Source organism: Xyrauchen texanus, chromosome 15 (assembly GCF_025860055.1).
Source record: "Xyrauchen texanus isolate HMW12.3.18 chromosome 15, RBS_HiC_50CHRs, whole genome shotgun sequence".
NCBI lineage: Eukaryota > Metazoa > Chordata > Actinopteri > Cypriniformes > Catostomidae > Xyrauchen > Xyrauchen texanus.
The window spans coordinates 8,825,789-8,851,242 of NC_068290.1; the positions used below are offsets into that span (position 1 = coordinate 8,825,789).

A 25,454-nucleotide genomic window follows, 5' to 3' on the forward strand; every position below is an offset into this window, starting at 1 on the left:
AGAGGGCGCAGTGGGCAAATATATTCCTCAGAGAGCTTCGTTATCTCTCAAACGAGAGAAAGATACATTTGATAATGTAGTACTGAATATACTACATTATTAGCACCACATTAAATGAACTACATACTTGGAATGGCATGGTAGATCTCACATATTCATTATTTGACTTTTATTAAATGTAATTAAATGTTAAAAGAATATTCGTGGGTTAAATACAAGTTAAGCTCAATCTACAGTATTTGTGGCAAAATGTAAAAAATAATAAAAAAAAAAGAACAAAAAAAGAAAAGACAATCACGATGACAGTGAGGCACTACAATGGAAATGAATGGGGCTAATCTGAAAACTTTAAAATTCTCACTGTTTCAAAAGTATAGCCACAAGACGTAAACAATATGCATGTTAACATTATTTTAGTGTTATAAAATTGCTTACTGACCTTTTCTGTGTAAATTTATATATAATTTTAGACCTTGATGACGTAAACAACGGTTTAAACAACATTACAGCTCAAATAATACACAAGTTTTAACAGAAGAATTAATGCAATAAGCTTCACATTTCTGCCTTTAACCCCTCTAAAAAGTGGCCCCATTCACTTCTATTGTAAGAGCCTCACAGACTACATTTACATGGACACCAGAAAGCGGTTTATTGCAAGAAATCTGCGTTCCAGTTTAAAATGCACCATATAAGCGGTGTATAGGCTACATGGGGTTCGGTCAGTAAGCAGCTTTCGCCGCAGCAACGTAATTTGCCCGCGACGCTTGTGTAAATAACAACCATGGTATCCGTGAAGACTTCACTATTTTATTCTATGTTACTTCACTTTATTTCCAAATATTCAGAGTAGTTGTTCCTTACCTTTCAAACGCGACCTGCAGCAGAATTTTGCTTCAATAGTGAGGCTTGCCTTTACATAAAACGTCGGGATTCCCTCAATGTAGGCCTACATATAACATGAGGGACCATCAATATTTTACAGCGGTGTTTATAAATGGGAATAGTTTATAGTGTACATGCTTTTTCCACTGTACTCCCAGAAATTATTTTTGTCTTGTTGTTAGGCTCCATCCTATGACGTTTGTTATTTGTTCTGTTCCACGCACATGCGCAATCGCTGTTAGAACACTGCTTATGTGTTTACATGGCAGCATGGCATAAACGGCTTTCTACGGAGAAACGAGAAACCTAGGTGGGTTAAACCGCTTTCTCTTAATCCCTTAAAGGGTATAAGGAAATCGGCGTTCTCATATACATGACGTTTCAGAAGACCTCATTCTGCAAAAACCAAGGAATAATTAACATTATGCCTGTCGATTGAGCCCGGAATATTCCTTTAAAACTTCTTTTTATACATTGAATCTTCTGTACTTAAATTGATGTGGATAATGCCCACATGGTCGCTACGAGATGACACAGGCCTGCGAAATCTAAATAAAACACACAATCTTAAAGGAATATTCAGGGTTCACGTCCAGTTCATCTCAATCAACAGCATTTGTGGCACAATGTTAATCACCACAAAAGTAAATTTTGACTTGCTCCTCGTTTTCGAAAAGTAAAAGTGAATGGGGCCAATTTTGGAGGGTTTAATGTGATGCTTACATTTTTATAAAATGACTTGCATTAATTCCTTTGTTAAAACTCCTTTTATTATTTGAGCCGTAAAGTTGTTTATATTGTATTTTTTACAGACAGTTTAAGGGTTTGTTGATATTGCAATTTTACACAGAAAAAGTAAGTGATTTAATCACACTAAAATCATGTTAACACATTATTTACATCTATACTTTTGAAACATTTTAATGTTTATGGATTGGCCCCATTCACTTACAAGGTAAGTGCCTCCTGGAACCCAGATTATAGATATTTCTTTTTATATACACTTTTCTGCCCAATTTTGGAGTGCCAAATTCCCACTACTTACTAGGTCCTCGTGGTGACATGGTTACTCACCTCTATCCGGGTGGCGGAGGACAAGTCTCAGTTGCCTCTGCTTCTTAGACAGTCAATCTTATCATGTGGCTCGCTGTGCATGACACCGTGGAGACTCACAGCATGTGGAGGCTCATGCTACTCTCCGCGATTCACACACAACTTACCACACGCCCCATTGAGAGCGAGTACCACTTAATTGCGACCATGAGGAGGTTATCCCATGTGACTCTACCCTCCTTTGCAACCAGGCCAATTTGGTTGCTTAGGAGACCTGGCTGGAGTCACTCAGCACACCCTGGATTTGAACTTGCGACTCCAGGGATGGTAGTCAGCGTCTTAACTCGCTGAGATACCCAGGACCCCTGATTTTTATTTTTTTTTAAAGAAAAGGAGGGGCAAGTCAAAATAAATTTGTGTGGAAATTGATATTATGAAACAAATAATATAATAAGAGATTATAATAAGATAATTACAAATATGCATATTCTACCCATACGTTCTATGTATTCCTCTTATTTGCATTACAAATGTTTTTAATATTTCTATACATTCTAAAGAAACCCACCTTTGATATCATAAATAATGTTTTGTGCAAAACACAAGAACACTTGCTTTCCGTTATTTTTTGTCTGTGCATACCTTGGACTTGGATACTCTCTCGAATGTACCATAAAGTTATACAAGGAAGGGGTGTATGTTATAAAGTAGTATAGTTTCCACAATGTATTGTCATCCGGTTTTAGTCTTTTTAACATCAATGACATCCATATTGTACTATAAAGTGTAAAGTGGTATTGCGGGCCTTATACGGCCCTGAGGCCTGACGTTCCCCTCCTCTAATTTAAAGTGATATGTGCCCTCAACTCAAAATATTACTGTATCCAAGAGACTTGCTATATGAGATTTAAAGAAGACAACAGGATTTCTTAATAATAATAATAATAATAACAATAATAATAATAATAATTATTATTATAAGGCAGAGGATATTTGCACTAAGTGTAAATAGCAACCTTTGCACTAAGCGCAAATAGTGTTAGACAGATACAATTTGCACCCCTAATTATATCCTTACAGGGCATCACTGTAGTGTATTTATTTAGAGACCCACAGACACCACACACACCAACCTATCACTGTGAGGAAATCAACTTTTACTTTCATTTTTTTTTATAATTATAAGTAGAATTAAGAGTTGAAACAGGATGGGGAAATTGGATCAAAAGGAAGATTAGAACCCAGACTGAAAAAGCACATTCACACTGTCCTATCACACCCAGAGACACTCATGGAGCAGTTTGTCTATCATTTCTTTGTTTCCACCAGACTATTTCATTGCAAATAGCAGCACTATGTGGCAGGTATTTACCTACTGCAAATAGTCACTCTATGGTAATGATAATAATATGTATATTATTGATATTATTTAAGTTTCTAATGCTTTCCATCATTAATACACTGAGATGCGAGCAAAAAAGCGCAGGCAAAAGTATCGTATACAAAATGCGCATGCGCGAGAAGTGACGAAAGAGGGATCCCTTCTTGACATGACCCGGATTCAGGGATAAACAAAAGTAAACAGTGGACCGTATTTCAACCGGTATTACTAGCATGCTAGCTAACAAGCTCCCATCGTCCTTCCCAAATGCATGAATTCAGCTGACCGGCTAACGCCTATCAATATCACTATGATGGTTTGTTTACTTAAGTTTGATGTCACGGTTACGCAGATTTTCTGCGTATGTAAGTTGGCTATCGGCCCGAAATAGTTAAACAGTAATACATAACTAGAAATAGTGGCGAAAAAAACTTAATTGTTAGCTTGCCGGCTAAATTGGGGGTGCTGATGTGTTCCTGTGAGAAAGTGGATTTTAACATCACCCCCCGCACCGTCGCCCGTCTGGTGTTTGAGGCCGAACACGAAAAAAACAATGGGGGCAATTCGTCCAATGGGAGGTAGGAATTATGATTACATCATTGTTAGATTCTCATTTTTGACTGTTTTATTTCTGTTTCTTGGCTTGGTTCTAAATTATATCTATAATATAGGCTACTAAAATTCATTATCATATTGTTTACCCCATCTGAATTCGTACCTTTTAGCCTGGTGTCCTTCATTCAGTTCATGCCTTGAGAAAGTACAATTCTGTGTCTTGATATACACAAGCAGCTAAAGTTTTGAATAATGTACAGATTTAGCTCTTATGGAAATAATTTGGTATTTTTATTCACCGAAATGGCATTCAACTGATCACAATGTATAATCAGGACATTAATAATGTGACAAACTACTATTACACTTTGAATTTTTTTAAGAACTTCTAAAACTAATTCAAAGTGTTCTCATCTAAAAACCCTCCACGTACAGCAATGACAGCTTTTCAGATCCTTGGCATTCTAGCTGTCAGTTTGTCCAGATACTCCGGTGACATTTCACCCCCACACTTCCTGTAGCACTTGCCATAGATGTGGCTGTCTTGTCCGGCACTTCTCACGCACCTTACAGTATAGCTGATCCCACAAAAGCTCAATGGGGTTAAGATCCATAACACTCTTTTCCAATTATCTGTTCTCCAATGTCTGTTTCTTTGCCCACTCTAACCTTTTCTTTTTGTTTTTCTGTTTCAAAACTGGCTTTTTCTTTGCAATTCTTCCCATAAGACCTGCTCCCCTGAGTCTTCTCTTTACTGTTGTACATGAAACTGGTGTTGGGCGGGTAGAATTCAATGAAGCTGTCAGCTGAGGACATGTGAGGCATCTATTTCTCAAACTAGAGACTCTGATGTACTTATCCTCTTGTTTAGTTGTACATCTGGCCTTCCACATCTCTTTCTGTCCTTGTTAGAACCAGTTGTCCTTTGTCTTTGAAGACTGTAGTGTACCACCTTTTGTATTAAATCTTCAGTTTTTAGGCAATTTCAAGCATTGTATAGGCTTCATTCCTCAAAACAATGATTGACTGATGAGTTTCTAGAGAAATCCGTTTCTTTTTTTGCCGTTTTTGACCTAATATTGACCTTAAGACATGCCAGTCGATTGCATACTGTGGCAACTCAAAAACAAACACTAAGACAATGTTTAGTTTCATTTAATGAACCAAATAGCTTTCAACTGTGTCTGATATAGTGGCAAGCGATTTTCTAGTACCAAATTATAAATTTAGTATGATTACTCAAAGATAAGGTGTTGGAGTGATGGCTGCTAGAAATGGGGTCTGTCTAGATTTGATAAAAATGACTTTTTCAAATAGTGATGGTGCTGTTTTTTACATCAGTAATGTCCTGAATATACTTTGTGATCAGTTGAATGCCACTTTTGTGAATTAAAGTACTAATTTCCTTCTGAAACAGCAAAATCTGTACATTATTCCAAACCTTTGTCCGCAAGTGTAATCCTTGAGTGGACAGAGTTAATCTTCATATGTAAACTGAGTAAGTAAAATCATTGTTTATATTGCACTGTGGCTTGTTTCATAGGGTAAGAGGCCAGTCTTTTAATAGCTTTAGATTGATTTGTTCAAACAAAACCTAGACATGATTTAGCTTGTTCAAACAGTAAAGCAAATAAAGAGGCTGAACTTGCCTCTGCCTTTGATAAATGACTGCAAGTCCTGTTCTGAAGCCTAGTGATGAAACTGTGACATTTAATACATTTTCAAGGGAATGAGAATTTATCTGCCAATAATCAGAAGATTCTGCATAATTATTAAATGGTTCGAAAGGCCAAGCTGATTTTATTTGGTTATAATTTTTTATTGATTATTAGTTTAAAAGTAAACCATGCTTAACTTTTGTGATTTGTTTGAGTCTTGTGGTAGTTTATATGATTATTCCAGGTTCAATACAAGTTCATTTGTGATAATGTTGATTAGGGCTGCACAATTATTCAAAATGTAATCGCAATTACGATTTCTGCCTCTCATGGGTAATGACGCATAATCGTCTGCGATCTAGCAAACAGAAGGTGTCAGCCAGGTATAGTTGCAAATTGTTGTTCATTTTCATTATAGGCTGTGTTTATGGTTGATAGGCCAAATCACATGCTCTTTCCTAGTCGTTTTCACCACACCTGACCAATCACGCTCTCTTCAGAAGTTCACTACTGACCAATCGAGCACGTGCTGAAATACATAACTGCAATGCTGATGTTTATGAGTCTCGTATGTGCGATGCACAAGATTAATGATATGGCTTTCTGTGCTCGATGCACATGAGATTAATTCCATCTCGTGATTTGACAATGTATGTGTTATACAGAACTGCTGTGCTCGAGTTTGGTTCGTGCATGTTGCTAACGTGTGCTAACGGGGTTATTTAAAAACGCTATGCATTTACCACAGTTGCACATTTGCTTAATTCCAAATATATTTGGCCATAACAAGTGGGAACAAATCTAAAGTAACCCTGTGGCACTGGTTGTGTGGAGCGTGGAAGAGACAAGAGCAATTCTCCATGTATGGAAGGAGCACAAAACACCACTGTCACTCACCTTTGCTGGTAACACACAGACTAAAACACTGTCTTCATTAAAAATAAAAGGCTTGATAAATTGTGCAGCCTGATAATTAAAAAAAAGGTTTTCAAATAACAGATTAATCGTGATTAATAATCTTGATAAAAATGTAGCATAATAATCGTGATTATTATTTTCACCTTTATCACGCAGCCCTAATGTTGATTACCACCAAAAATTATTTTGACTAATTTGTCCTTTTCTTAAAAAAAAAAAAAAAAAGCAAAAATCTGTTTTACAATGAGGCACTTAAAATGGAAGTGAATGGGGCCAATTTTTAAAGGGTTTAAAGGCAGAAATGCGAAGCTTATAATTTTATAAAAGCACTAACGTTCATTCTTCTCTTAAAACGGTTCTGTATTATTTGAGCTGTAAAGCGTTTTAGGGTTTGTTGACATCGATGCATCGCCATGACAACAAAGATGCAAAATTGGTAATACATTTACACCGAAAAGGTTTGTAAGCAGTTTTATCTCCCTAAAATTGTGTTTACATGCATATCGTTTATTATGTCTTGTGGCTTTACTTTTGGAAGTATGTGGCCATACTTCCAATGGGGCAACAGTGCGCAGTGTCAATGAAAGTCAATGGGGCCAATCCGTAAACATTAAAATACTCACTATTAGAAATGTATAGTCACAAGGTGTAAACAATATGCATGTTAACATGATTTTAGTGTCACTTACTATCCTTTTCTGTTGAACGTTTTTGCCAATTTTACAACTTCGTTGCCATGACGATGTAATGTCAAACTCTAAAATGACTGTAAAAAGTACAATTTAATCAAATTTACAGCTATAATAATACAGTAGTTTTAACAGAAGGATTAATGTAAGTGCTTTTATAAAAATATAAGTTTCACATTTCTGCCATTAAATCCTCCAAAAATTGGCCCATTGACTTCCATTGTAAGTACATCACTGTAACTTCGATTACATTTTTTTTTAAGAAAGGAGGGACAATTCAAAGCAAATTTTTGTGGTAATCAGTATTATGCCACAAATGCTGTCGATTGAGCTTAACTCGTATTAAACCCGGAATAATCCATTAATGTCATTGAGGTCAAGAATGCATCTTTATTTGGAAAGAAAGTGAACAATAAAGAGAGGACACATTGCATTGCTCTTGTATTGTTGTGATTAACTACAATTCCATCCAAGGACTTTTTGCGGAGAAGTTTTAGTGCATCAAGATAAAGCTGATGGAAACACAAATTATCGCTAAAATTGTGTCGACATAATATTTTCCAGTTTAACTCGCATAAACTCTATGCCGATACTTCAAATGTCACAAAAAATGGTTTGGAAACACTTTTTGTTGAGTGCATTGGCATTAACTCACAAGTTAAGGTCACATGACATAATTTACCCAAATTGTTTGCCTGTTTTAATCATGATGACAAAGTATACATCCTTGAAAGCAAATTTATTTTACGTGATTATGGATTGATCTTAACGGCATATAGATCCGATGCTACTGGAGTGCAAACACAAATATCTCGTATCATGCACATTGATAAGTGCACGGAGAACAAATGAATGGCCACTGTTTGCGATTTAATTTAATCACTGTAGACATCCGTTTATTTATTAAAGTTTCTTTTCCACACCATTCAAAATAATAGACGGCAGTCATGGAGTTAGCCCATAATACAAAAAACATATCATTTCTGTGCACAAAGATGTTTTAAATTCAAAATAAATGCACAATACTTAGAGAAAAGCATCAGTGTGCTTTTTGGAACACTAACATTCAATTCTATAAAAATATTGTTTAGCTTTTTAAAAAATACTGACAAATTTCCCTCTATTAAATCAAATAAATTAGTCTATCAAATGAATAAAGCATTAAATAAAATAATTAATTACCTAACAAAAAAAATAATAAACTACATAAACTTAAATTAGCCTTACCCTGTTCTGTAGATGAACAAATTCAGATGAATGACATTCTCAGAATGTTCTACACTTTTCAAGACTATAAACAATCAAAACTATTTGTCCAGTGCTGAGTTCACTTCCAGAAAACTAGCTTTTGAACATTTTAAACCTTTTAAATATTTTAAATCTAACCCTCTTTACCTCGGATCGCATTTGCTGAGCTTCTTTAAAATGTAAATTGCATTATGACGCTAAAATACATTTTAGATGACAAGCAAGTTCAGAAGGTTGTTAAAATTTGCTGGACAAATATGAGGGACATAATGCTGTTGTGATGGCAATGCTTTAGATGATTATTCAAAGTAGCCTATGGAATATCAGGAATGTATCATATGTAAACCCTGATATTACACCGCATCAATTTTTCTTTAATAGCTGTACACACAGCATATACACATCGATGGGTGGTCCTTATACTAAGACCAAAAGTTTCACCCACTACTTGATGCAGGTTTCCAGCTTGAACGGAGCCTTGACGATTCGCATTCGGGTCAGAACCGGTGGCATCCTGTGATAGGCGTAACATCAGGACCAATATCAGAAGGGCAACAGCTCCCTTTTGATTTCAATTCCATCTTCTGATTGCATTTATTTGTGAAATTAAAATGAAAGTAAGCTGGCTAATTTCTATGAATTGTTTCAATACTCTCCCAATTTTACCAAAACTTCAGTGGGGAAATAATTAGGGACATCTGAGGCGAAAGGTACACAATTAGCGATAAACATAAATTTCTGTATGGAAACGGCTTATGGTCAGAAGTGGTTTTTTTTTCCAGCATGACATTGTCACTTCATTTGAATGGAAACAGGCAACATTTTTTTACTCACTTTCACTTTTTGTCGATAACAAAATAGTTCAAAAATTGGATGGAAACTAGGCTATTGATTGACATGGCTCACCAGTTTCAGGCACCATTGTCGGGGGAAAAAAAGACCTGCCAAAAATCTTTTTCTGTTTTGCCCTCAATAACTCTTAAAAGTTACATTTGTGCACAATTGTTACAAGGGATATGCAAAGCTGAAAGTATTTTTCAACAGGCTTCTTATTTACATGTGCATTTCCATTTAAAAAGGAAGTTCAGCAACAAGGAAAACATTATAGTAAGCACATTCAAATATGGAAAATATGGACTTTGCATATTTTTAAAAAGCTAAAATGTGACTAAAATGTCAGAGAACTAATGATAAAATAAAAATGTCCGTAATTTACCTTGATAGAAAGTCCCCAGTATAATTAATAACGGTATTAACTGAAATAAAATTCCTTTCATACTGTGAGCAAAATGGACATTATAACTGAAATGTACCCATTGTATTGGAATTAAAAACTTGTAAATTGTAATCAAATCATGATAATGTGATATCGAATCATTGGGTGGCTGCCGATTCCCAGCCCTATTATCAAATATGACCTGGCTTTTTTGACACAGCTTGTTTGTTTTGGAGACTTTGCATTAGGCAGGCAAAAACCCTTGCATAAATCTCAATTGTATATTTCATTGTTATCTTTCCTATTGAACATAGCAGTATAATCTCTAACTCCATTTTAGATTCACTTCTTGTTTGCATCGTGCCTGCAACCTTCGTGTTAGCAACCCATATCCTCACACATTAGGCTACCACAACTACAGATAAGTTTTAGGAAACATGTCAATTGCAACCTTTAGCCCAAACCGTTACTGTAACAAGGAGTAGGCCTACTCTCCTAGCACTGTCAGCACAAAACGAGTGCTTTCAGCTTTTTTTACCTGCTTTTATTGACACATTTCATGCATATCAAGCAGTTCTACTGCGCCCATCCATTAATAGGAACTTGTGCATTAAACTTTAAACTTTGTGTATGCTCGTTGTTTGTGAGATCTGTCTTTTTATACCACTGTATCTGTCAATCATGCTCTCTATTTAAGGAGTTATACCATAAGAATATGGGAGGATATTGTCCAACAAAACCATTGACAAATAGCAAACTCTTTTGATTCCTTAAAATATTTACATACAATTTAGAGAAACTATCTTAGGGATACTCTGCTATGACCATTTTAAAGTAATATATACAATATAGATTATTATTTAGATACATACATTATTGTGGTGATGGGGGCATGGCACGGCGTCTGTGGAGAGCGAGGCCGGGAGAGAAAGAACAGTAAGTATTGACACCTGTGGGAAATTATCTCTGTCAGCTGTTCTGTGTTAGAGTGAGAGCTGGAGAGGGATAAGATGCCAGTCCAGACCACCAGAGGGGGGAGAGAGAGAGAGAGAGAGAGAGAGAGAGAGAGAGAGAGAGAGCGCGCGCGCGCGCGACACACAAACCTGACTGTGTGTGTGTGTGATAAGCAGTGCTGAATAGCCGTTTGTGTGTTTATATTGAAAAGCATAGAAAATAAAGGACTCCCACTTCCTCCTACCTAAAAGAGCTAGAGACGTATCACAGTGGTGCCGAAACCCAGGAATTAGGAGGAAGAAAAGGCTGTCGAGTCCTAGCCATCGGACGAAGTATTCAAGACCCTCGCCAGCATCCACCAAGCCCATTCTCTGCTTGAGCTGCATCATCTTCCAGGCTCAAACAGAGGACCGGCAGGTGCTACGGAGCTTGGTACACCAGGAGGGGATTCAGCCGACTGCGGACCCACTTACGGCTGTACCGCATATCACACTGACAAAGATTTGACCTCAAGAGGATCTGGAGGCATTCCTTGAGCTCTTTGAGTGGATGGCTGGAGCATGGAACTGGCCCAGCTCTGCTGATCTCTCACACACTGTCAGGTTCATGTGTTGCTCTCTCTCTCTCCCCTCTGGCAGTCTGGACTGCCCACATATCCCTCTCCAGCTCTCACTGTAACACAGAACAGCTGTTAGAGATAAATTCCCAAAGGTGTCAATCCTTACAGTTCTTCTTCTCCTGGCCTTGCTCTCCGCAAATGTTGCTCGGCCACACCCCCATCACCACAATTATACTGAATATATAATTCAAAATGAATAATCCAAATAAACAAGAAGTTCATTGTCAAATTGTAGCACTAACCTTGTCATTACTATTTGCTGTTTAGTGATTAGTATGTCCATCCCTAAAATATTTTTAAATAACACTTTAACACTAATCTACAAAGCTATTTTTTGTTAAAAACAAAGTAGTCCAGGTAAAATATTTTATTCCAGTTTATGGCCTTAAGAAGTTCAACATAAATATAGTTTCTTCCCTCTTTAGCAACATGAACTTATCATTCCTGATGCGCAAATCGCCATGATGAGGCAAGTTGCAAAACTGCTATGTGAGCTGTGCTTGTGACTGTGAAAGAAGAGACTCTTTTAAAGGAAGCCTTTAATAGCAGCAGAGAATCCAGAAGAAGATGGATTTGGCATCAAGTAATGTTGGATGTAAGCAAATTCAACTTCTCGTGAACTTTTCCTGAAGAAAATTTACTGAAAAAAGATGGCAACACTCTTTTTTGCATATTAGAATTTAGTGATGGCCCCACCCAATTTTTGTATTTCCTACTGCAGGAATTTACACTGCATATACGCTGTACAGCTCTGAAGGAACCTGAACTACTGACTTTTGACTTCAGGACGGCGGGTCGTAGTGGATTCAAACATTTCCATGCACAAATGAATATTTATTTTGGGATGTAGTGGAATTTCCAGACCATATCTAGAAGACTTAAATTAAACCATAAAATGGAAATTACCTGGCGCTTCACAATGAATGATTGCACATGATAAAACGGCTTCCTGGGCTTCTTCAATGAAACTTTCAGCTTTAAACTATCCAGATGTAAAAACGAATGGCAAAAAGTTTTAAGTGCTGATGATGTCTGTGACACCATCTCTTGACATCACCATGGCCGAGCCCATTCCCATTCCAACTGTGAACATTCTTCCTCCGTCTTCCGATACAGAGTCATTGTCCTGCTCCTCAAGCCCACGGCTACACCGGTACCACTTAAGCAGACGAAACCGGGAGCGAAGGAGAGGCAAGGTGCAGCAAGAAAACGGATTAGAGAACCATTGGAAAAAAGGGAAAAAGACGAGAGATAGAAGTCAAAGTCCATCACCTCCAGTGGTCTCCAGTGTAGAAGAGGAGGTGCAGGGCAGTCCCTCCATGCTTCTCTTACCCCAATCCCACTCATGGTCACAAAGCTCCTCGCTAAGCAAGCGCTCTCGCTGGTCTTTCCGTAGCCTTCTCAACAAGGACTCGGACTGTGACAGCAGCAGGTCAGTGTGCGCTGGCTCGCTTGCCTCCATTTTGCCATCAGCATCATTTCTTTACCATTTTTTAAAAGTACTCTAGATATTCAAAGGAAAATCAGATCAATATACACTAGTGAGAACAGTAGGAGCTAATGGGGAAGACAATAAGAAATTTATCAGAAAGGAAGTGTTATTGGTAGGAAGACTCATGCTGATTAACATTATCATTAGTTTAGATGTAAGACAATTTAGATTTGTGTCAGATTTAGAGTTCAATTTTATTTGAAAAAATAGGAATAAAATGTGTGTGTGTGTGTGTGTTATAGGGGTTGGGGAGTAACGGAATACATGTAACGGGATTACTTATTTAAAATACTAAATATAAGGAACCGCATTCCATTATAATTACAATGTAAATAATTGGTAATTAGAATTTTACATGCACGTTACCAGGCAAGATCATATTTTTGTTTATTAAAAAAATTCATGTTGCATCATAATTTCTTTTTTCTAGTAAGAGCTTTTGATATTAGGGCAAAAACAATATTCTTGATGATTCTTCATGTTTGATTAATCTTGTTTTAAAAACATCACTGCATAAGATATTTAGGTTTTTCAGAGAATTTATTTTTAACATATGTATTTTATCTTACTGTACTGGCAGAGTTTTTCTATAGTCAAAACAAGGGAAAAAATCTACCAGTGCTGAAGAAGTTTTGAAATTGATGACTTGGACCAAATAATAAAGAAAAGGAGCTAATAAGTGCCCAACATAGATGGGAACTCCTTTACTGTTTAAAAAGCATCCCAGGGTGATACTTCAAGAAGTTGGTTGAGAAAATGTCAAGAGTACATTTCTGCAAATTCTAGGCAAAGGGTGACTACTATGAAGATGCTAAAATATAACACAGTTTTGATTTATTTTTGATTTTTAGTCACAACATAATTCCCATAATTCAGTTTATGTTATTCCATAGTTTTGATGACTTTACTATTATTCTAAAATGTGAAAACAAAATGTGTTTCAAAACATTTGAACGTGTGTGTATGTATGTATGTATGTATGTATGTATATATGTGTGTGTGTGTGTGTGTGTGTGTGTGTGTGTGTGTGTGTGTGTGTGTGTGCGCATGTAAACCACAAAAAAAAAACTAAAATAATTACTGTATGTATTATTATTATTATAATTATTATGAATTATAGTTGGTCTTTTTGCGTCTGATTTTATTTTCCCCATGGTGTTTATGCAAGGATTTGTTCTTTTGCAATCTGGCATAATTCAGGTTTATAGTGAACTGACAGTACCAGTTACATACATCTAAACATCGTGCTTTCTTGCTAGTGGTAATTACGGTGATTCTGTCCAACTAAAACAGAAGCCTAATAATTTCAGGGACTAAATTAAGCAGACAGTCCCAAAACACTGTAATCAAGAGAGGGAAAGTTTAATGATTTTGTCTCGTAGAGTAAAAAGAAAAGACCACAGAGGACGAGTAATTTTGCACTGGAGAAATTGAGGTGGAGCTGTATCTGAGCTGTCTGACTCTCTCACACATGACATCACTATTATACAGTGGGAGTATCCAACTTTTCTGGTGATGTCACTGCAGTCCAATCAGATGCCTTTGTTTGCATGCTGCAGTGAGCGATGTCAGCCAGTGAAAAGACAAGCTCAGCGAGGCAAAGGTGTTTTATGCACACCACATGAATAGCTGTGCCCTTGTCCTTCTCATCTACCAACCGGTTTCACTGACCTAGTTCCTTTTGTTTTTCCGCTCAGCCTGCGATGCATTTGGGTAACTCACTTTGAATTGGAGCCGTGTGATCTATTTTACAAGGTTCTGGATATTGTTAAGCTAGTGTTTATTTATTTATTAGTTTACTACAACCGTAACCTTACAATAAGCCAGCAACTCTGAACACATTCCTTGCTAGTCTAAAAACAAAGAAAACATTTTTATTGCTATCATTTATCACACTTATTATAATTCAAACACACATGAAAGATGTATGAATCACTTGCATTTGATGAAACCTTACACAGTCATGAATAAACTGTTGTTTCTTACTTGAAAATCCACACTGCTTTTATTTATTGACAGATCTGTGTTAATCTGAAATTCAAGAGGCCTATTTATTGCTCACTTGCATGTAGCATTGTTTTAGCTGACTGCAGAATTTGCCCTGTCGGTTTACAAATGTCTGTAGCTTGTGCTATCTGTCCAAAAATCAATGTGAGTTCCTGACATGCGAGTTTGCACAACATCAGATAATAAACAGGCCAGGGTCTGGATCTTGCCTCTACCATTTTGAATTACTAATAAATTGTAAATTTGCTGGCAATGCATACAGTGCATCCCACTGTGGCACAGCAAGTGAATTTAAAAATGTAAAGGGATATTTCATCCAAAAGTGAACATTCTGACATCATTTACATAATTTCCAAGAAGAGAAAGTAATTCGGTTTTGAGACTAAATGAATGAGTAAATAAGAATGTTTTTGAGTGAACTATCACTTTTAAGCCTATTCAAACCACTATGCAAAAGCATATTTCTATTTTCTTCATTGAAGTTCAGTCAGTTTACATGGGCTGCTGCTTACATCTGGAGATTTAATTTGTCTAAGCCCCTTTGGGGTGCTATGGCCTTATTAACGATGATGTACTCGTGCCATATGACTTCCACACAAAGTTGGTGAGATATAGTACAGCTGCATTTCTATGTTGTAGATCACTGTAGAGTCTAAGGTCTGTTCAGAGACATGGAACTGCAGAAATGGGTTGATTGCTTTGAGTTTCAAACCATCAGTCCTACTGGATTATTGCACAGGCAAAGAGTTGTATTTGATCAATTTCACTAAAGCCTCAGAAGTGAAAAAAATCAGTTTTTGGTCTGACCCCACTGTTTAATTGGTTTAATCATTGGTTTAATCACAATATCAAAGATATTGTTTGCATTAATGCAGATGCTTAGGGTAAAATTTTGCAATTTTGCCATCAAGGTGTAGCAAGGGCTTTGTTGGTGTTTTTAGGCATACATTACCTTTGCAACTGTCTTGCCTTCCCCCTAACCCTTATACTGAGATTACGGCAGATTCTCCCAAGAAAACAGATTATGGAAACAGCCAGGCCTCTGAGGATTATTTTGCTATCTACAGTCTCTATACCACAGAGTTTGAGGATGGAACAATGGCCAAAGAAACCGATTGGACAGGAGAACGGGTAATGTTGTTGTATGTGTAGCCTACTGATCAGTTATTCCAGGAGTCTAGTAGTGAAAGTCACTACTTTTTTGATCTTCAGAATTATTCCCTCAATTTACATTGAGGGAATAATTACAAAAACTAAATTTTTCCTCTAAAGGGATAGTTCATCCAAAAATTATAATTCTCACCCTCATACCATGCCAGATGTGTATGACTGACTTTCTTCTGCTGAACAAAAATATTTTTAGAAGAATATCTCAGCTCTGTAGGTTTTTACAATGCAAGTGAATGGTGGCCAGAATCTTTTAGTCATTATATTTTACCATAAATATCCCGTTTCACTTTTCTTCTTTTGTTTTTGGCAATTTGCATTCTTTGTGCATATCTCCACCTACTGGTTGGAGCTGGTCAAAAGCGGCAATTTATATTAGAGGTCGACCGATATTGTTTTTTTCAGGCCGATGACGATCTTTTGAAATCCGGGTCGGCCGATGGCCGATTAATGCTGCCGATTTATTTTGGCCGATATTTGGCCGATATGTGCTTGTTTTTAACCTCTTATTTGAACCTTTTATTTGAAAGATAAAATGTAACACAAATAATTACTTAAGATAGACAACATTTCTCAACAAATACATTTATTGAACACTTGGCCAATCTGCACTTGTAAACTTCAAATTAAAAATGTATAATGTAAAAACATATTGTATAAATAATGTATAACAAATATATTAAATAAACAAAGCAGGTGTTACGAACTGCTCCGAGACACGAAGGTTGAGATCCAAATGCAGCTTTAATTAAGGGGCAATCCAGACACGTAATCCAATATTCAGAGCATCCAAGAGAAGCACAGGCATAACTAGGGATGGGTATTGTTAAGGTTTTAATGGTATTACTATCTTACCGATACTGCTTATCGATCCGGTACTTTAACGGTATTCTTAACGGTTCTTTTTGTTTTATTTATATATATATATATTTATATATATATAATTTTATTTCAGGAAGGTCTACTAACATTACTGTTCAGGTGTGGTCTAAAAAGAAATCTAATAAAGTAATCAATTGTAAAATAACACTGCATAGTTTATCATAGATAGATTAATGCTTATTAATGCAGAAGTTATTCATTCAAGAGCTGCAAGTGATTTTCTCTTTGCCTTTTGTTGTTTGATTCGCAGTAATGGCTCAATCGTCACATGTTTAATAGACAGCTTCCCCTTTAAGACCGTGTTCAGATCTAATAGGCTCCTGATGCAGCATATTTTCTCCCCAACTATTTCAATAACTACGTCCATTTAAGACATAAACTGTGTTTAAGTGAATCTCCAAGCCGGTCGTTTTGACATATTTTTGTGTATAGTTGATCGTTTAGACGCATGAAACCCAAAGTAGCCTATAGTTTGCTTATCTCGTTGCGGTGTGTTTCGGAGCGCGCGCCGCCTTGGGAACAGTATCTCTTGCGCTCTTTTTATTATTAAACGCGTCCCGCAATTTAGCAACAGTAGCTAGACTGCATTTTACAACAATCACCGATCGTGCTGATTCTGACGTTAAGTTTGAGTTTTAGGGAGAAATGTCAGTGCACCGCTGTGAAGGGAAGGAAGTTGTGCTAGACAGAATGCGGCTTATGTATAAATATTCTTTTTATAATCTTTGGAAGGCGAAATATAAAATAAAGTCAGACTAATATCACAGATCTAAACCAGGCTATGTCTGAATGTTTAGTTCTGTCACTCATTAAGCAGGGCTCGTTTTGTGCTCGCTGTGGCACCGCGTGAGCGAGTTCTCTCTCTCTCTCTCTCTCTCTCTGACTGCGAATAGCTAAATTGCATCACAGACAAATGGTTTCATATTATTATACATATAAATGGCTGGCGAGATAAAATAACTTTCTCTTTATAGCAATAAAGAATGTATTTTCTTAATTTCTCCAGTACCGACAGCAGAACCGATAACGTCCGAGCTTACCAAAGCCAGTCCTTCAATAGCCTATAGTGCGCTGGTATCTTTTTTTATTACTTATTTCTCTGCATTGAGTGACAACCCTCTCAAATATAAGACACACAAACAGAACAAATAAAAGTCTCAGATTCACTCTCTGTAATTGCAAAATTCTTGCTTACTTATTGTGACATGATAGCAACCCTTCTGCTGTGATAATGCAACTTCAACTACGCTATCAATATCCAAAGTAGCCGAACGTCATGTCAACTATCGCGTTTGTCACGTTTTTTCTTGAAGTTGGCAGTAACATATCAAAAGTTTTTAATTAAATCTAAAGAAGTTATACAAATTTAATCCTTACTGTTTTCTCTAAGGAATTTAGCTCCTTCCTTAGGCACTGGATGAGGTCTGCTCACTCTGCTGGAAAATGACTCTAGGGGCAGTGTGCGTCGAACACGTGTTCCACAACAACACTAGGCTGCCCACAGATGCGCCTGCCTAATAATCGGCTTGATATGCGTGGATATTGGCCGATGCCGATTATGTAAAAAATGCAAAAAATCGGCCGATTAATCGGCCGGCCGATTAATCGGTCAACCTCTAATTTATATATATATATATATATATATATATATATATATATATAGCCTATATATAAGGACCTAAATATTGATCTGTTTCTTATCCACACCTGTGATATTGCTTCAGAAGACATAGATTTAACCATCAGAGTTTTATGGATTGCCATTATGCTGCATTTAAGTGATTTTTGACAATTTTAATTTCTGGTCACCATTCATTTGTATTGAATGGACATACAAAGCTGAGATGTTCTTCTAAAAGTTTTAGTTTTTGTAAGCATTTCAGCAGTTTTTATTGACACAAGTGCTTTCACATAAACTCTTAAGGATTATACGCTATGTGTTGATCCTGGTGTGCAGTTGTAAAGAGAGGGCCACTGTCTAAAATAGTGTCGATTACCTCCTCCACACACACTGTACATCCTCTTTTCTCCTCCCCCTCCTCTGATGCTGTAGGTTGCTTTAGGATAGCCGGTGCGCGCATGGTGGAGACCGCGGTGGTCGTTGCATTTTAGAGGAGGAACAGCTTGGGTCTGGTACCTCGTTTGGGATGGGGATATTTAACGATTGCGCTTTGGTGGAATAACATGGGCTGCGGATGAACAGAGGACGCTGTGTATCCAATGAATTATAGCTAGTTAATCTAAATGTACCGTCTGGCGAGTCGGCGCAGTGCCATACAGAGAGGCTGCTTTAAAATAATCGTGAATTGAGGAAAACCCAATGACATGTTCGAGTAAGTAGCACATGCTTTAAGTGTTTTATTCAATGCATGCGGCGGGTACTGTATTCTAAAAGGATTATTGAAATGTTTGACTGTTCACTTTCATCAGTTGTTCTTGCATCACAGTGCAGTAGATGCGTTTATACGCATGCACTGATAACATCGACATTCTGTCTGTGATCAGCCACGGTGCGCACAAATGAACGTTCAGATCTAAGGATTTGATTTACGGCTGCTGTAGTTTTACTTTTTCGTTCTCTTAAGACATGCAAATCCTGACTTCACTCTACGTTCATATTATTTAAATGCAATATGTAATGTTTTTTTCCCTGCAAATTTGCATCGGTTAAGGGGGCAACTGAAGCTCGCGACATTAGTATTTTTAGACTCCGTTACAGACCGCCTATTCATTCCGTTGACATTTTGCTGGAAAGAGTCCGGTAAAAAGCTTTTTGAGAGGGGGGTGGGGGGAAGGCTCCAGTTATAGAGTTTCACATATCACTCAGAGGAACAGTTTAGAATTTCGGTCTTTATTGTTGTCGGAATGTTGTTGAGCTCGCGTGCTGTTTTGCTGCTCTTCTCGTCTCTCGCGAGGATCCGCGAGGACGCATTTGTTGACTGTTGCTCTGCTGATAAAGGCGATTAAAGACTCACTTAGTCTGTTTGGTCTCAATACTCGTATAAGTAGTATCTAACCTAAATGAGAGCTTTATTATGGTTGAAAAGTTGCTTCTTGGTTTCTCATATTTCACATTTGAAGCCCAGTAGACCGACTAGTTCAGTGAGAGGTGTATTCTAGGGATCCTGGCAGGTTTCCTTGGAGACTCTATAATGTGTCCCTCCTTCCCTCTGTTACCAAGGCAACCTGTGCCAGAGATCCAAGAAGAAATGAGCAGAGGCCAAAGTTTTAAACGCTAAATAAATACGGCAATCAGTTAGATCCTGAATGTTGATTTGATAAAGATTTTTCAAGATTAATAGAACAGAGGTTGAATAAAAGACGTGCCATCTTTTGTTCCACATAATACCATGGTATTACCATGTTTTTGACATTAATTATGGTAATACCATGGTATACTTTGAAGTACCTTCAGGTACTTTAAGTAAATTACATGGTTATTCTCATACAGCAAACATTGTTATATTAAAGGAATATTCAGTGTTCAATACAAGTTAAACTCAATTGACATAATTTGTGGCATAATGTTGATTATCACAAAAATAAATGTTTTTACAAAAAAAAAATATATGTATCTGAGGCATTGACAATAGAAGTAAATGGGCGAATTCATAAACTTTAAAATCCTCACTGTTTCACAAGTATTGCGACAAAAATAGTGCTGTCGATTTAACGCGTTAATTCAGTGCGATTAATTTGATAAAAAATTTACACAATTAATCGCAATGCCCCCGGACCGTAATAAGGAAGATTCCTGAGAAATGCAAGCTTGTAGTATCACCTGTTTACTCCAGAGGGCAGTAATTTAAATTTCAGTTGCGTGGCAATTCAAATTAAGGGATCTCAAGATGTGTTTAAGTATTAAACTATATTTAGCTTGACACAGTGACCTAAAAATTTTATGTTTATGATGCAACGCACCCGAATGTTAATTTTACAACTTTGTTGCCATGACAATTTAATGCCAGTAAACCCTAAACCCCTAAAGCAAAGTTTTTTATTTGTGATGTTTTATATATTTTTTTATCCCTTTTCTCACAATTTGGAATGCCCATAGTGTCCTCATAGTGGCATGGTTACTCGCCTCAATCCGGTGGTGGAGGACAAGTGTCAGTTCCCTCCGCTTCTGTGATGGTCAATCCGCACATCTTATTACGTGGCTTACTGTGCATGACACCTAATCACGACCACGTGGAGGTTACCCCATGTAACTCTACTGTCCCTAGCAACCGTGCCAATTTGATTACTTAGGAGACCTGGCTGGATTCACTCAGCATGCCCTGGATTCGATCTCGCGACTCCAGGGGTGGTAATCAGCATCAACACTCACTGAGCTACCCAGACCCCCCAAAACAATGATTTAAACAAATTTAAATGCGTTGCCCCTGCATCTTTCCCAGCCTTTTTAGACTTGGGAGGGAAAAGAGGAGAGGGAAAGGACAAGGTGGAGGGACAGTGAGAGAGAGAAAAAAGTTGCTCACCATTTCCCAGACACGGCATCACCTGGCCCTCGACCACTCCACTCTCTGGCGGATGACAGTCGCTCCTCCCTGGGCGGACAGCAGCGAGTCCTCCAACCCCTGGTGGATGGAATGCCCCTCTGTGTTCTGGCAGCCGGTAGCGAGCCCCTCCTCCCCTGGCAGCAGCTCCACCGCTCCAGGCAGCCGACAGCTAGCCCCTCCTTCCCTCGCGGTGACAAGGAGGAGGCGGGAACCAGTTTAACAGTCAAAATAATGTTGAATGAAAACATAAAGACACAAACATAGACACACACAGCAGCTGCGTGTGGCGCGCTCTCTCCTGAACTGCCACATCGAACTAAGGTTCGGCCTTATCCCTCTCCTCCACTGATTAGCCTGATTGGGGGCCGGGCCGTGTGTGCTTTTTTTTTTTTTTCCATGTTAGTTTTTGTCCTAACTAGCCATGACAGGGCTTTCTATTTTTTAAATGGTTTCTATTTCTGCATCGTCGCGCCAAGCAGCGCAGTCAACAAATTGGTCTAAAAATGATACTTATTGCAGTATATTAAAGTTGGCAACTCACTACCCAGTTCACAACAACTTGATTTTGACCAAGGGTTGTCACACACTTACCGAATGTTGTGCTTGAGGTCTCGCTCTCTTCAGTCAGAGCTCTGTCAGACACACACACAAACACACCGGTTCAGAATGGCATTGGGGTGACATACCGGCTCATTCTGACATTCTCTCTGCTTCCCTGTCACGTGGTACAGACTGAATAAGGATGTGATTCATAATGTAACTTTGTCCTATGTATGCGTGTGATTGTGTATTTATCCCCTCTGGGCTTGCTGTAGAAATGTGAGAAAACGAGTTGCATTCAATAAACACTGTTTCGTCTTTAATTGCTGTTTTCTGTGTTTTATTATCAGGTATCCTCATTTTAGTGTATTGATATTGCGGTGTTGCATCGCACCTGGTGTGGACCAACAGATTGCTTTTCGGTGGACTCTTATTGCATCAAATCTGCTTAGGACAAGATGTTATGCGTCACTTGTCATCTCATCTTGCTGTAGGCCTATTTAATCGATGTGTTGAAGTGTGACTGTCTGGTGCTCTGGATCTGTATTTGCATGGTGGTTTCAGAACCTTCTTATGCTTTCAAACTGTCTAAACTCAAATACTCAATGTTCTACATACAACCTGAGGAACTTGTTCTCAAGATTGCCAGAATAATAAAAAAATATATACTGTATATTTGTGATTTTGAGAACTTAGTAGTCCTGGTGGCCCCCCAAAAATGTCATTTCAAAAGATACAAAATTATAATTTAAGTGGTATCTTCAAACATATGATGCTAGACTTTTTCTCAGATCTAACTTACTTTCTTTTTTTTATTATTTGGATAATTTTATCCGACTGGTCTCAAGTTTATTTTTAGTGAGTGTTAGAAGTCAGTTCCTCTCAAATTCATGCAGATGTCCAAGTAGAGTGTAGTTCACTAATGTGTAGTTCACTAATGTTTGACAACCAAAATGTGTCCAAACATGTTTTGGACTCTATATTTTCATCTTAATTTTGAACAAATTAGTACCTTTTTTTTAGAAATGGTTTCCCTAAAGTGTATTTTAGCTATATTTCTTTGCAGTAAATTCCATTGTTTTGATATGTTGTCTGGTAATGCATAGACATTCATACATTTTTAAGTGTGGCTTACATGTCAATATACTTTTTGGGTGCACTATAGATATAGATGCAGTAATTATATTAGATATTTTCCATAAATTCAGTATCAGGTCTGTAGTAGTCCGAGATATAGTATATGCTCTTCTGAGCCTGTTTTCTTTGATGGTTTTGCTTGCCTTGTACACTAATACACTGGAATTAAGGATTGATGTCACATGCCTTAAAGCCACTATCAGCTCTCTTTTGACTTAACAGGTCTCATGTCAGTCAGACAATTAAATGTATCATCAGACTGATCTGTTGGTGAACAGATAAGGCTTTGTGTTTGTGGACAGAACCCCCATCTTAGTTGTCACCTTTATTTTACTGGAACAGGAATGGAATGCTACTATGGAAAGGATAGTTGTTAATACAAATATGGTCTTTATCTCTGGGCTTTGACCTGAGCTCAGTACAAAAACGTCTCAATTTAATTTTAACTGATTTGAAACCATTAATTTTTTGAACGTTTTAATGCATTTTTGTGGTCCCTAACATCAACATCTGCATGTTGTAAACTGGGTCCACAAACAGTTTGTTGTAATCAACACATGCTGTTTTGTAAATAGTGGATACATTTTGTCTGTTCTGTCACTTCCTTGTGCATTACCCACCCGCCCATAAGGACGGTTGAACCAGTGTGATGAAATGCCAGATGACCAAGTGTCTGACTTTACTTTATTCCGCCTGCAGTACAGCCAGTAACTCTCCACGCAGCACTCCCGGCAGCTCACCCTCCCTGCGTCGGCGTGTGCTGGGAGGCAGAGCCAGCGAAGGGGAGGTGGGTGGAGATAGATGCGGTGGGGGCTCCGACAGTCCCCTTCCTCCGACCCCCTCCTCCTCTACCTCCTCCTATCCACTCGCAGCCCGACACTTCACCCGCAATGCCAAGGTAAGCCACATCCTGGACCACTTTAATAATTGGACAGTCTTGTCTTGGCTCAACAATAAGCATGTTCTGCTGGCCTGGGGCCAGTATGAGGGAGTTTCACGCAAGTTGACAGCACTGTCATCATTGCTTTGTTGTCACTACATCTTACATTCTTACGTTAACCTTGCTTGAAGTTTTAATGCTTTGAAAACGTAAAAATTTGGTGTTCTCTAATGTATTAAATCTCAAATGTAAAAAAATGCTTCTTTTTACTTAATAATAATTTGCAATCCCACGTCTGTCCTTAATTTTTCACTGTTAATTATAAGGTAATTCAAACTTTTTAATTCTATAAAAAATTGTTACACTACACCACCAAGAGGTCTTAGAGCACATTGGGAATTGGGCATTCCAAATTGGGGAGAAGATGGGAGAAAAGAAAATGCATTGAGTAAAAACCATTTTTGTGTTGGAGTCAGTGAAAACATTAACAAGACATAAAAATCCTTATTGTTGAGCCTCGCTTGTATTATCACTCTAAATGTCTGATGTGAAAAGAGCTCTCTCTTCAACCCACATACTAAACATAGATTATAACATAGTTATATCCTGTTCTTAGTATATAAAGAAGGAAGAATGCTTTAAGGGTTGCACCATTTGCTTTGATTTCTTTCTGAAATATACAGTAGCAATGTTTTTTAAAGGAATGAATTACAAATGTTATATTTTTAACATTAATTACCAAATGCACAAAACTACTAAGTCTTTAAAGTCAACATTAAACCACATTTGCAACCCATATTACTTCCTTTATGTGACGTATGGCGATACATATCAGAATTTGCATTGTGGCAGAATACTCCCCTCCTGAAAGCTGAAACGCCACCAGTACCCATAAGTGGAAACCTTTGTGACATTCTCCACAAAGGAAAGTCATTTCAGAGGCGGAGCAAGCTGTTACATTGTCATGAAAAGTTTAAAAAGTTTTTGGAACATGCACTGATGAATTGTGCACAAAGGACCATAGGTTTGATTTTGATTTCATGTTGACTTTATAGTAATCACGTGTGGGATTATACAGTGAACTGAATCTATGCCTGTTTTTTTAAAAGAATGGAAATCATAAACAACATCCTCTCCCATCTTTTCCTCTCTATTCCAGAAAATGCAGAGCTGGTACAATGTAAGTATCCTGGGGTCTTCAGAACTTCATGCCTCAGTGTTCTGTGGTCCAGCTGATGGTGCTAGTTTCCCCTGCTCACATCTCTCTCGCTGATTCACAGGTTCTGAGCCCCACATACAAACAGAGGAATGAAGACTTCCGCAAACTCTTTAAAAAGCTGCCTGATTCAGAGCGTCTCATAGTGGGTGAGTGTCACTCCTCCATGAGTGAAATGAGTAATGTTTTCTTAAAGGACCGGTGATTAGGTCACAGCTCTGGTCTCAGTCGCTTAAGTATTCGTGTGATGATCTCATGGCCTCTGGTTGTTTTTCTTTTTTATCTAGACTATTCATGTGCACTGCAGAAAGACATTCTGCTCCAGGGCCGTCTCTACCTGTCTGAGAACTGGCTCTGCTTCTACAGTAATATATTCCGATGGGAGACCACGGTAACCCTCATATAACAGAGTACATTCAAAGTCACCATTCTAAGTTTTTCTTTTAGCAGTTAAT

The 25,454-nt window shown here is 37.7% G+C and overlaps 1 protein-coding gene across 5 annotated transcripts in view; it reads left to right on the forward strand.

Annotated features, from left to right (window-relative positions):
- Positions 1-25,454, forward strand: part of LOC127655811 (protein Aster-A-like) — a 67,524-nt gene that overhangs the window by 708 nt on the left and 41,362 nt on the right. For 3 of the 5 annotated variants that reach the window (XR_007972091.1, XM_052143796.1, XM_052143798.1), the window contains exons 3-7: positions 11,602-12,608; positions 23,603-23,801; positions 24,943-24,963; positions 25,064-25,148; positions 25,287-25,390. Coding sequence is in view for 4 of the 5 variants with exons in the window: in XM_052143796.1 (XP_051999756.1) it covers positions 12,202-12,608; positions 23,603-23,801; positions 24,943-24,963; positions 25,064-25,148; positions 25,287-25,390 (816 nt within the window). In the remaining variant the exon portion in view is untranslated. Of the gene's footprint in view, positions 1-3,525; positions 3,898-11,601; positions 12,609-23,602; positions 23,802-24,942; positions 24,964-25,063; positions 25,149-25,286; positions 25,391-25,454 lie in introns of those variants that run through there. The other 2 variants (XM_052143797.1, XM_052143799.1) reach the window with 2 other exon arrangements.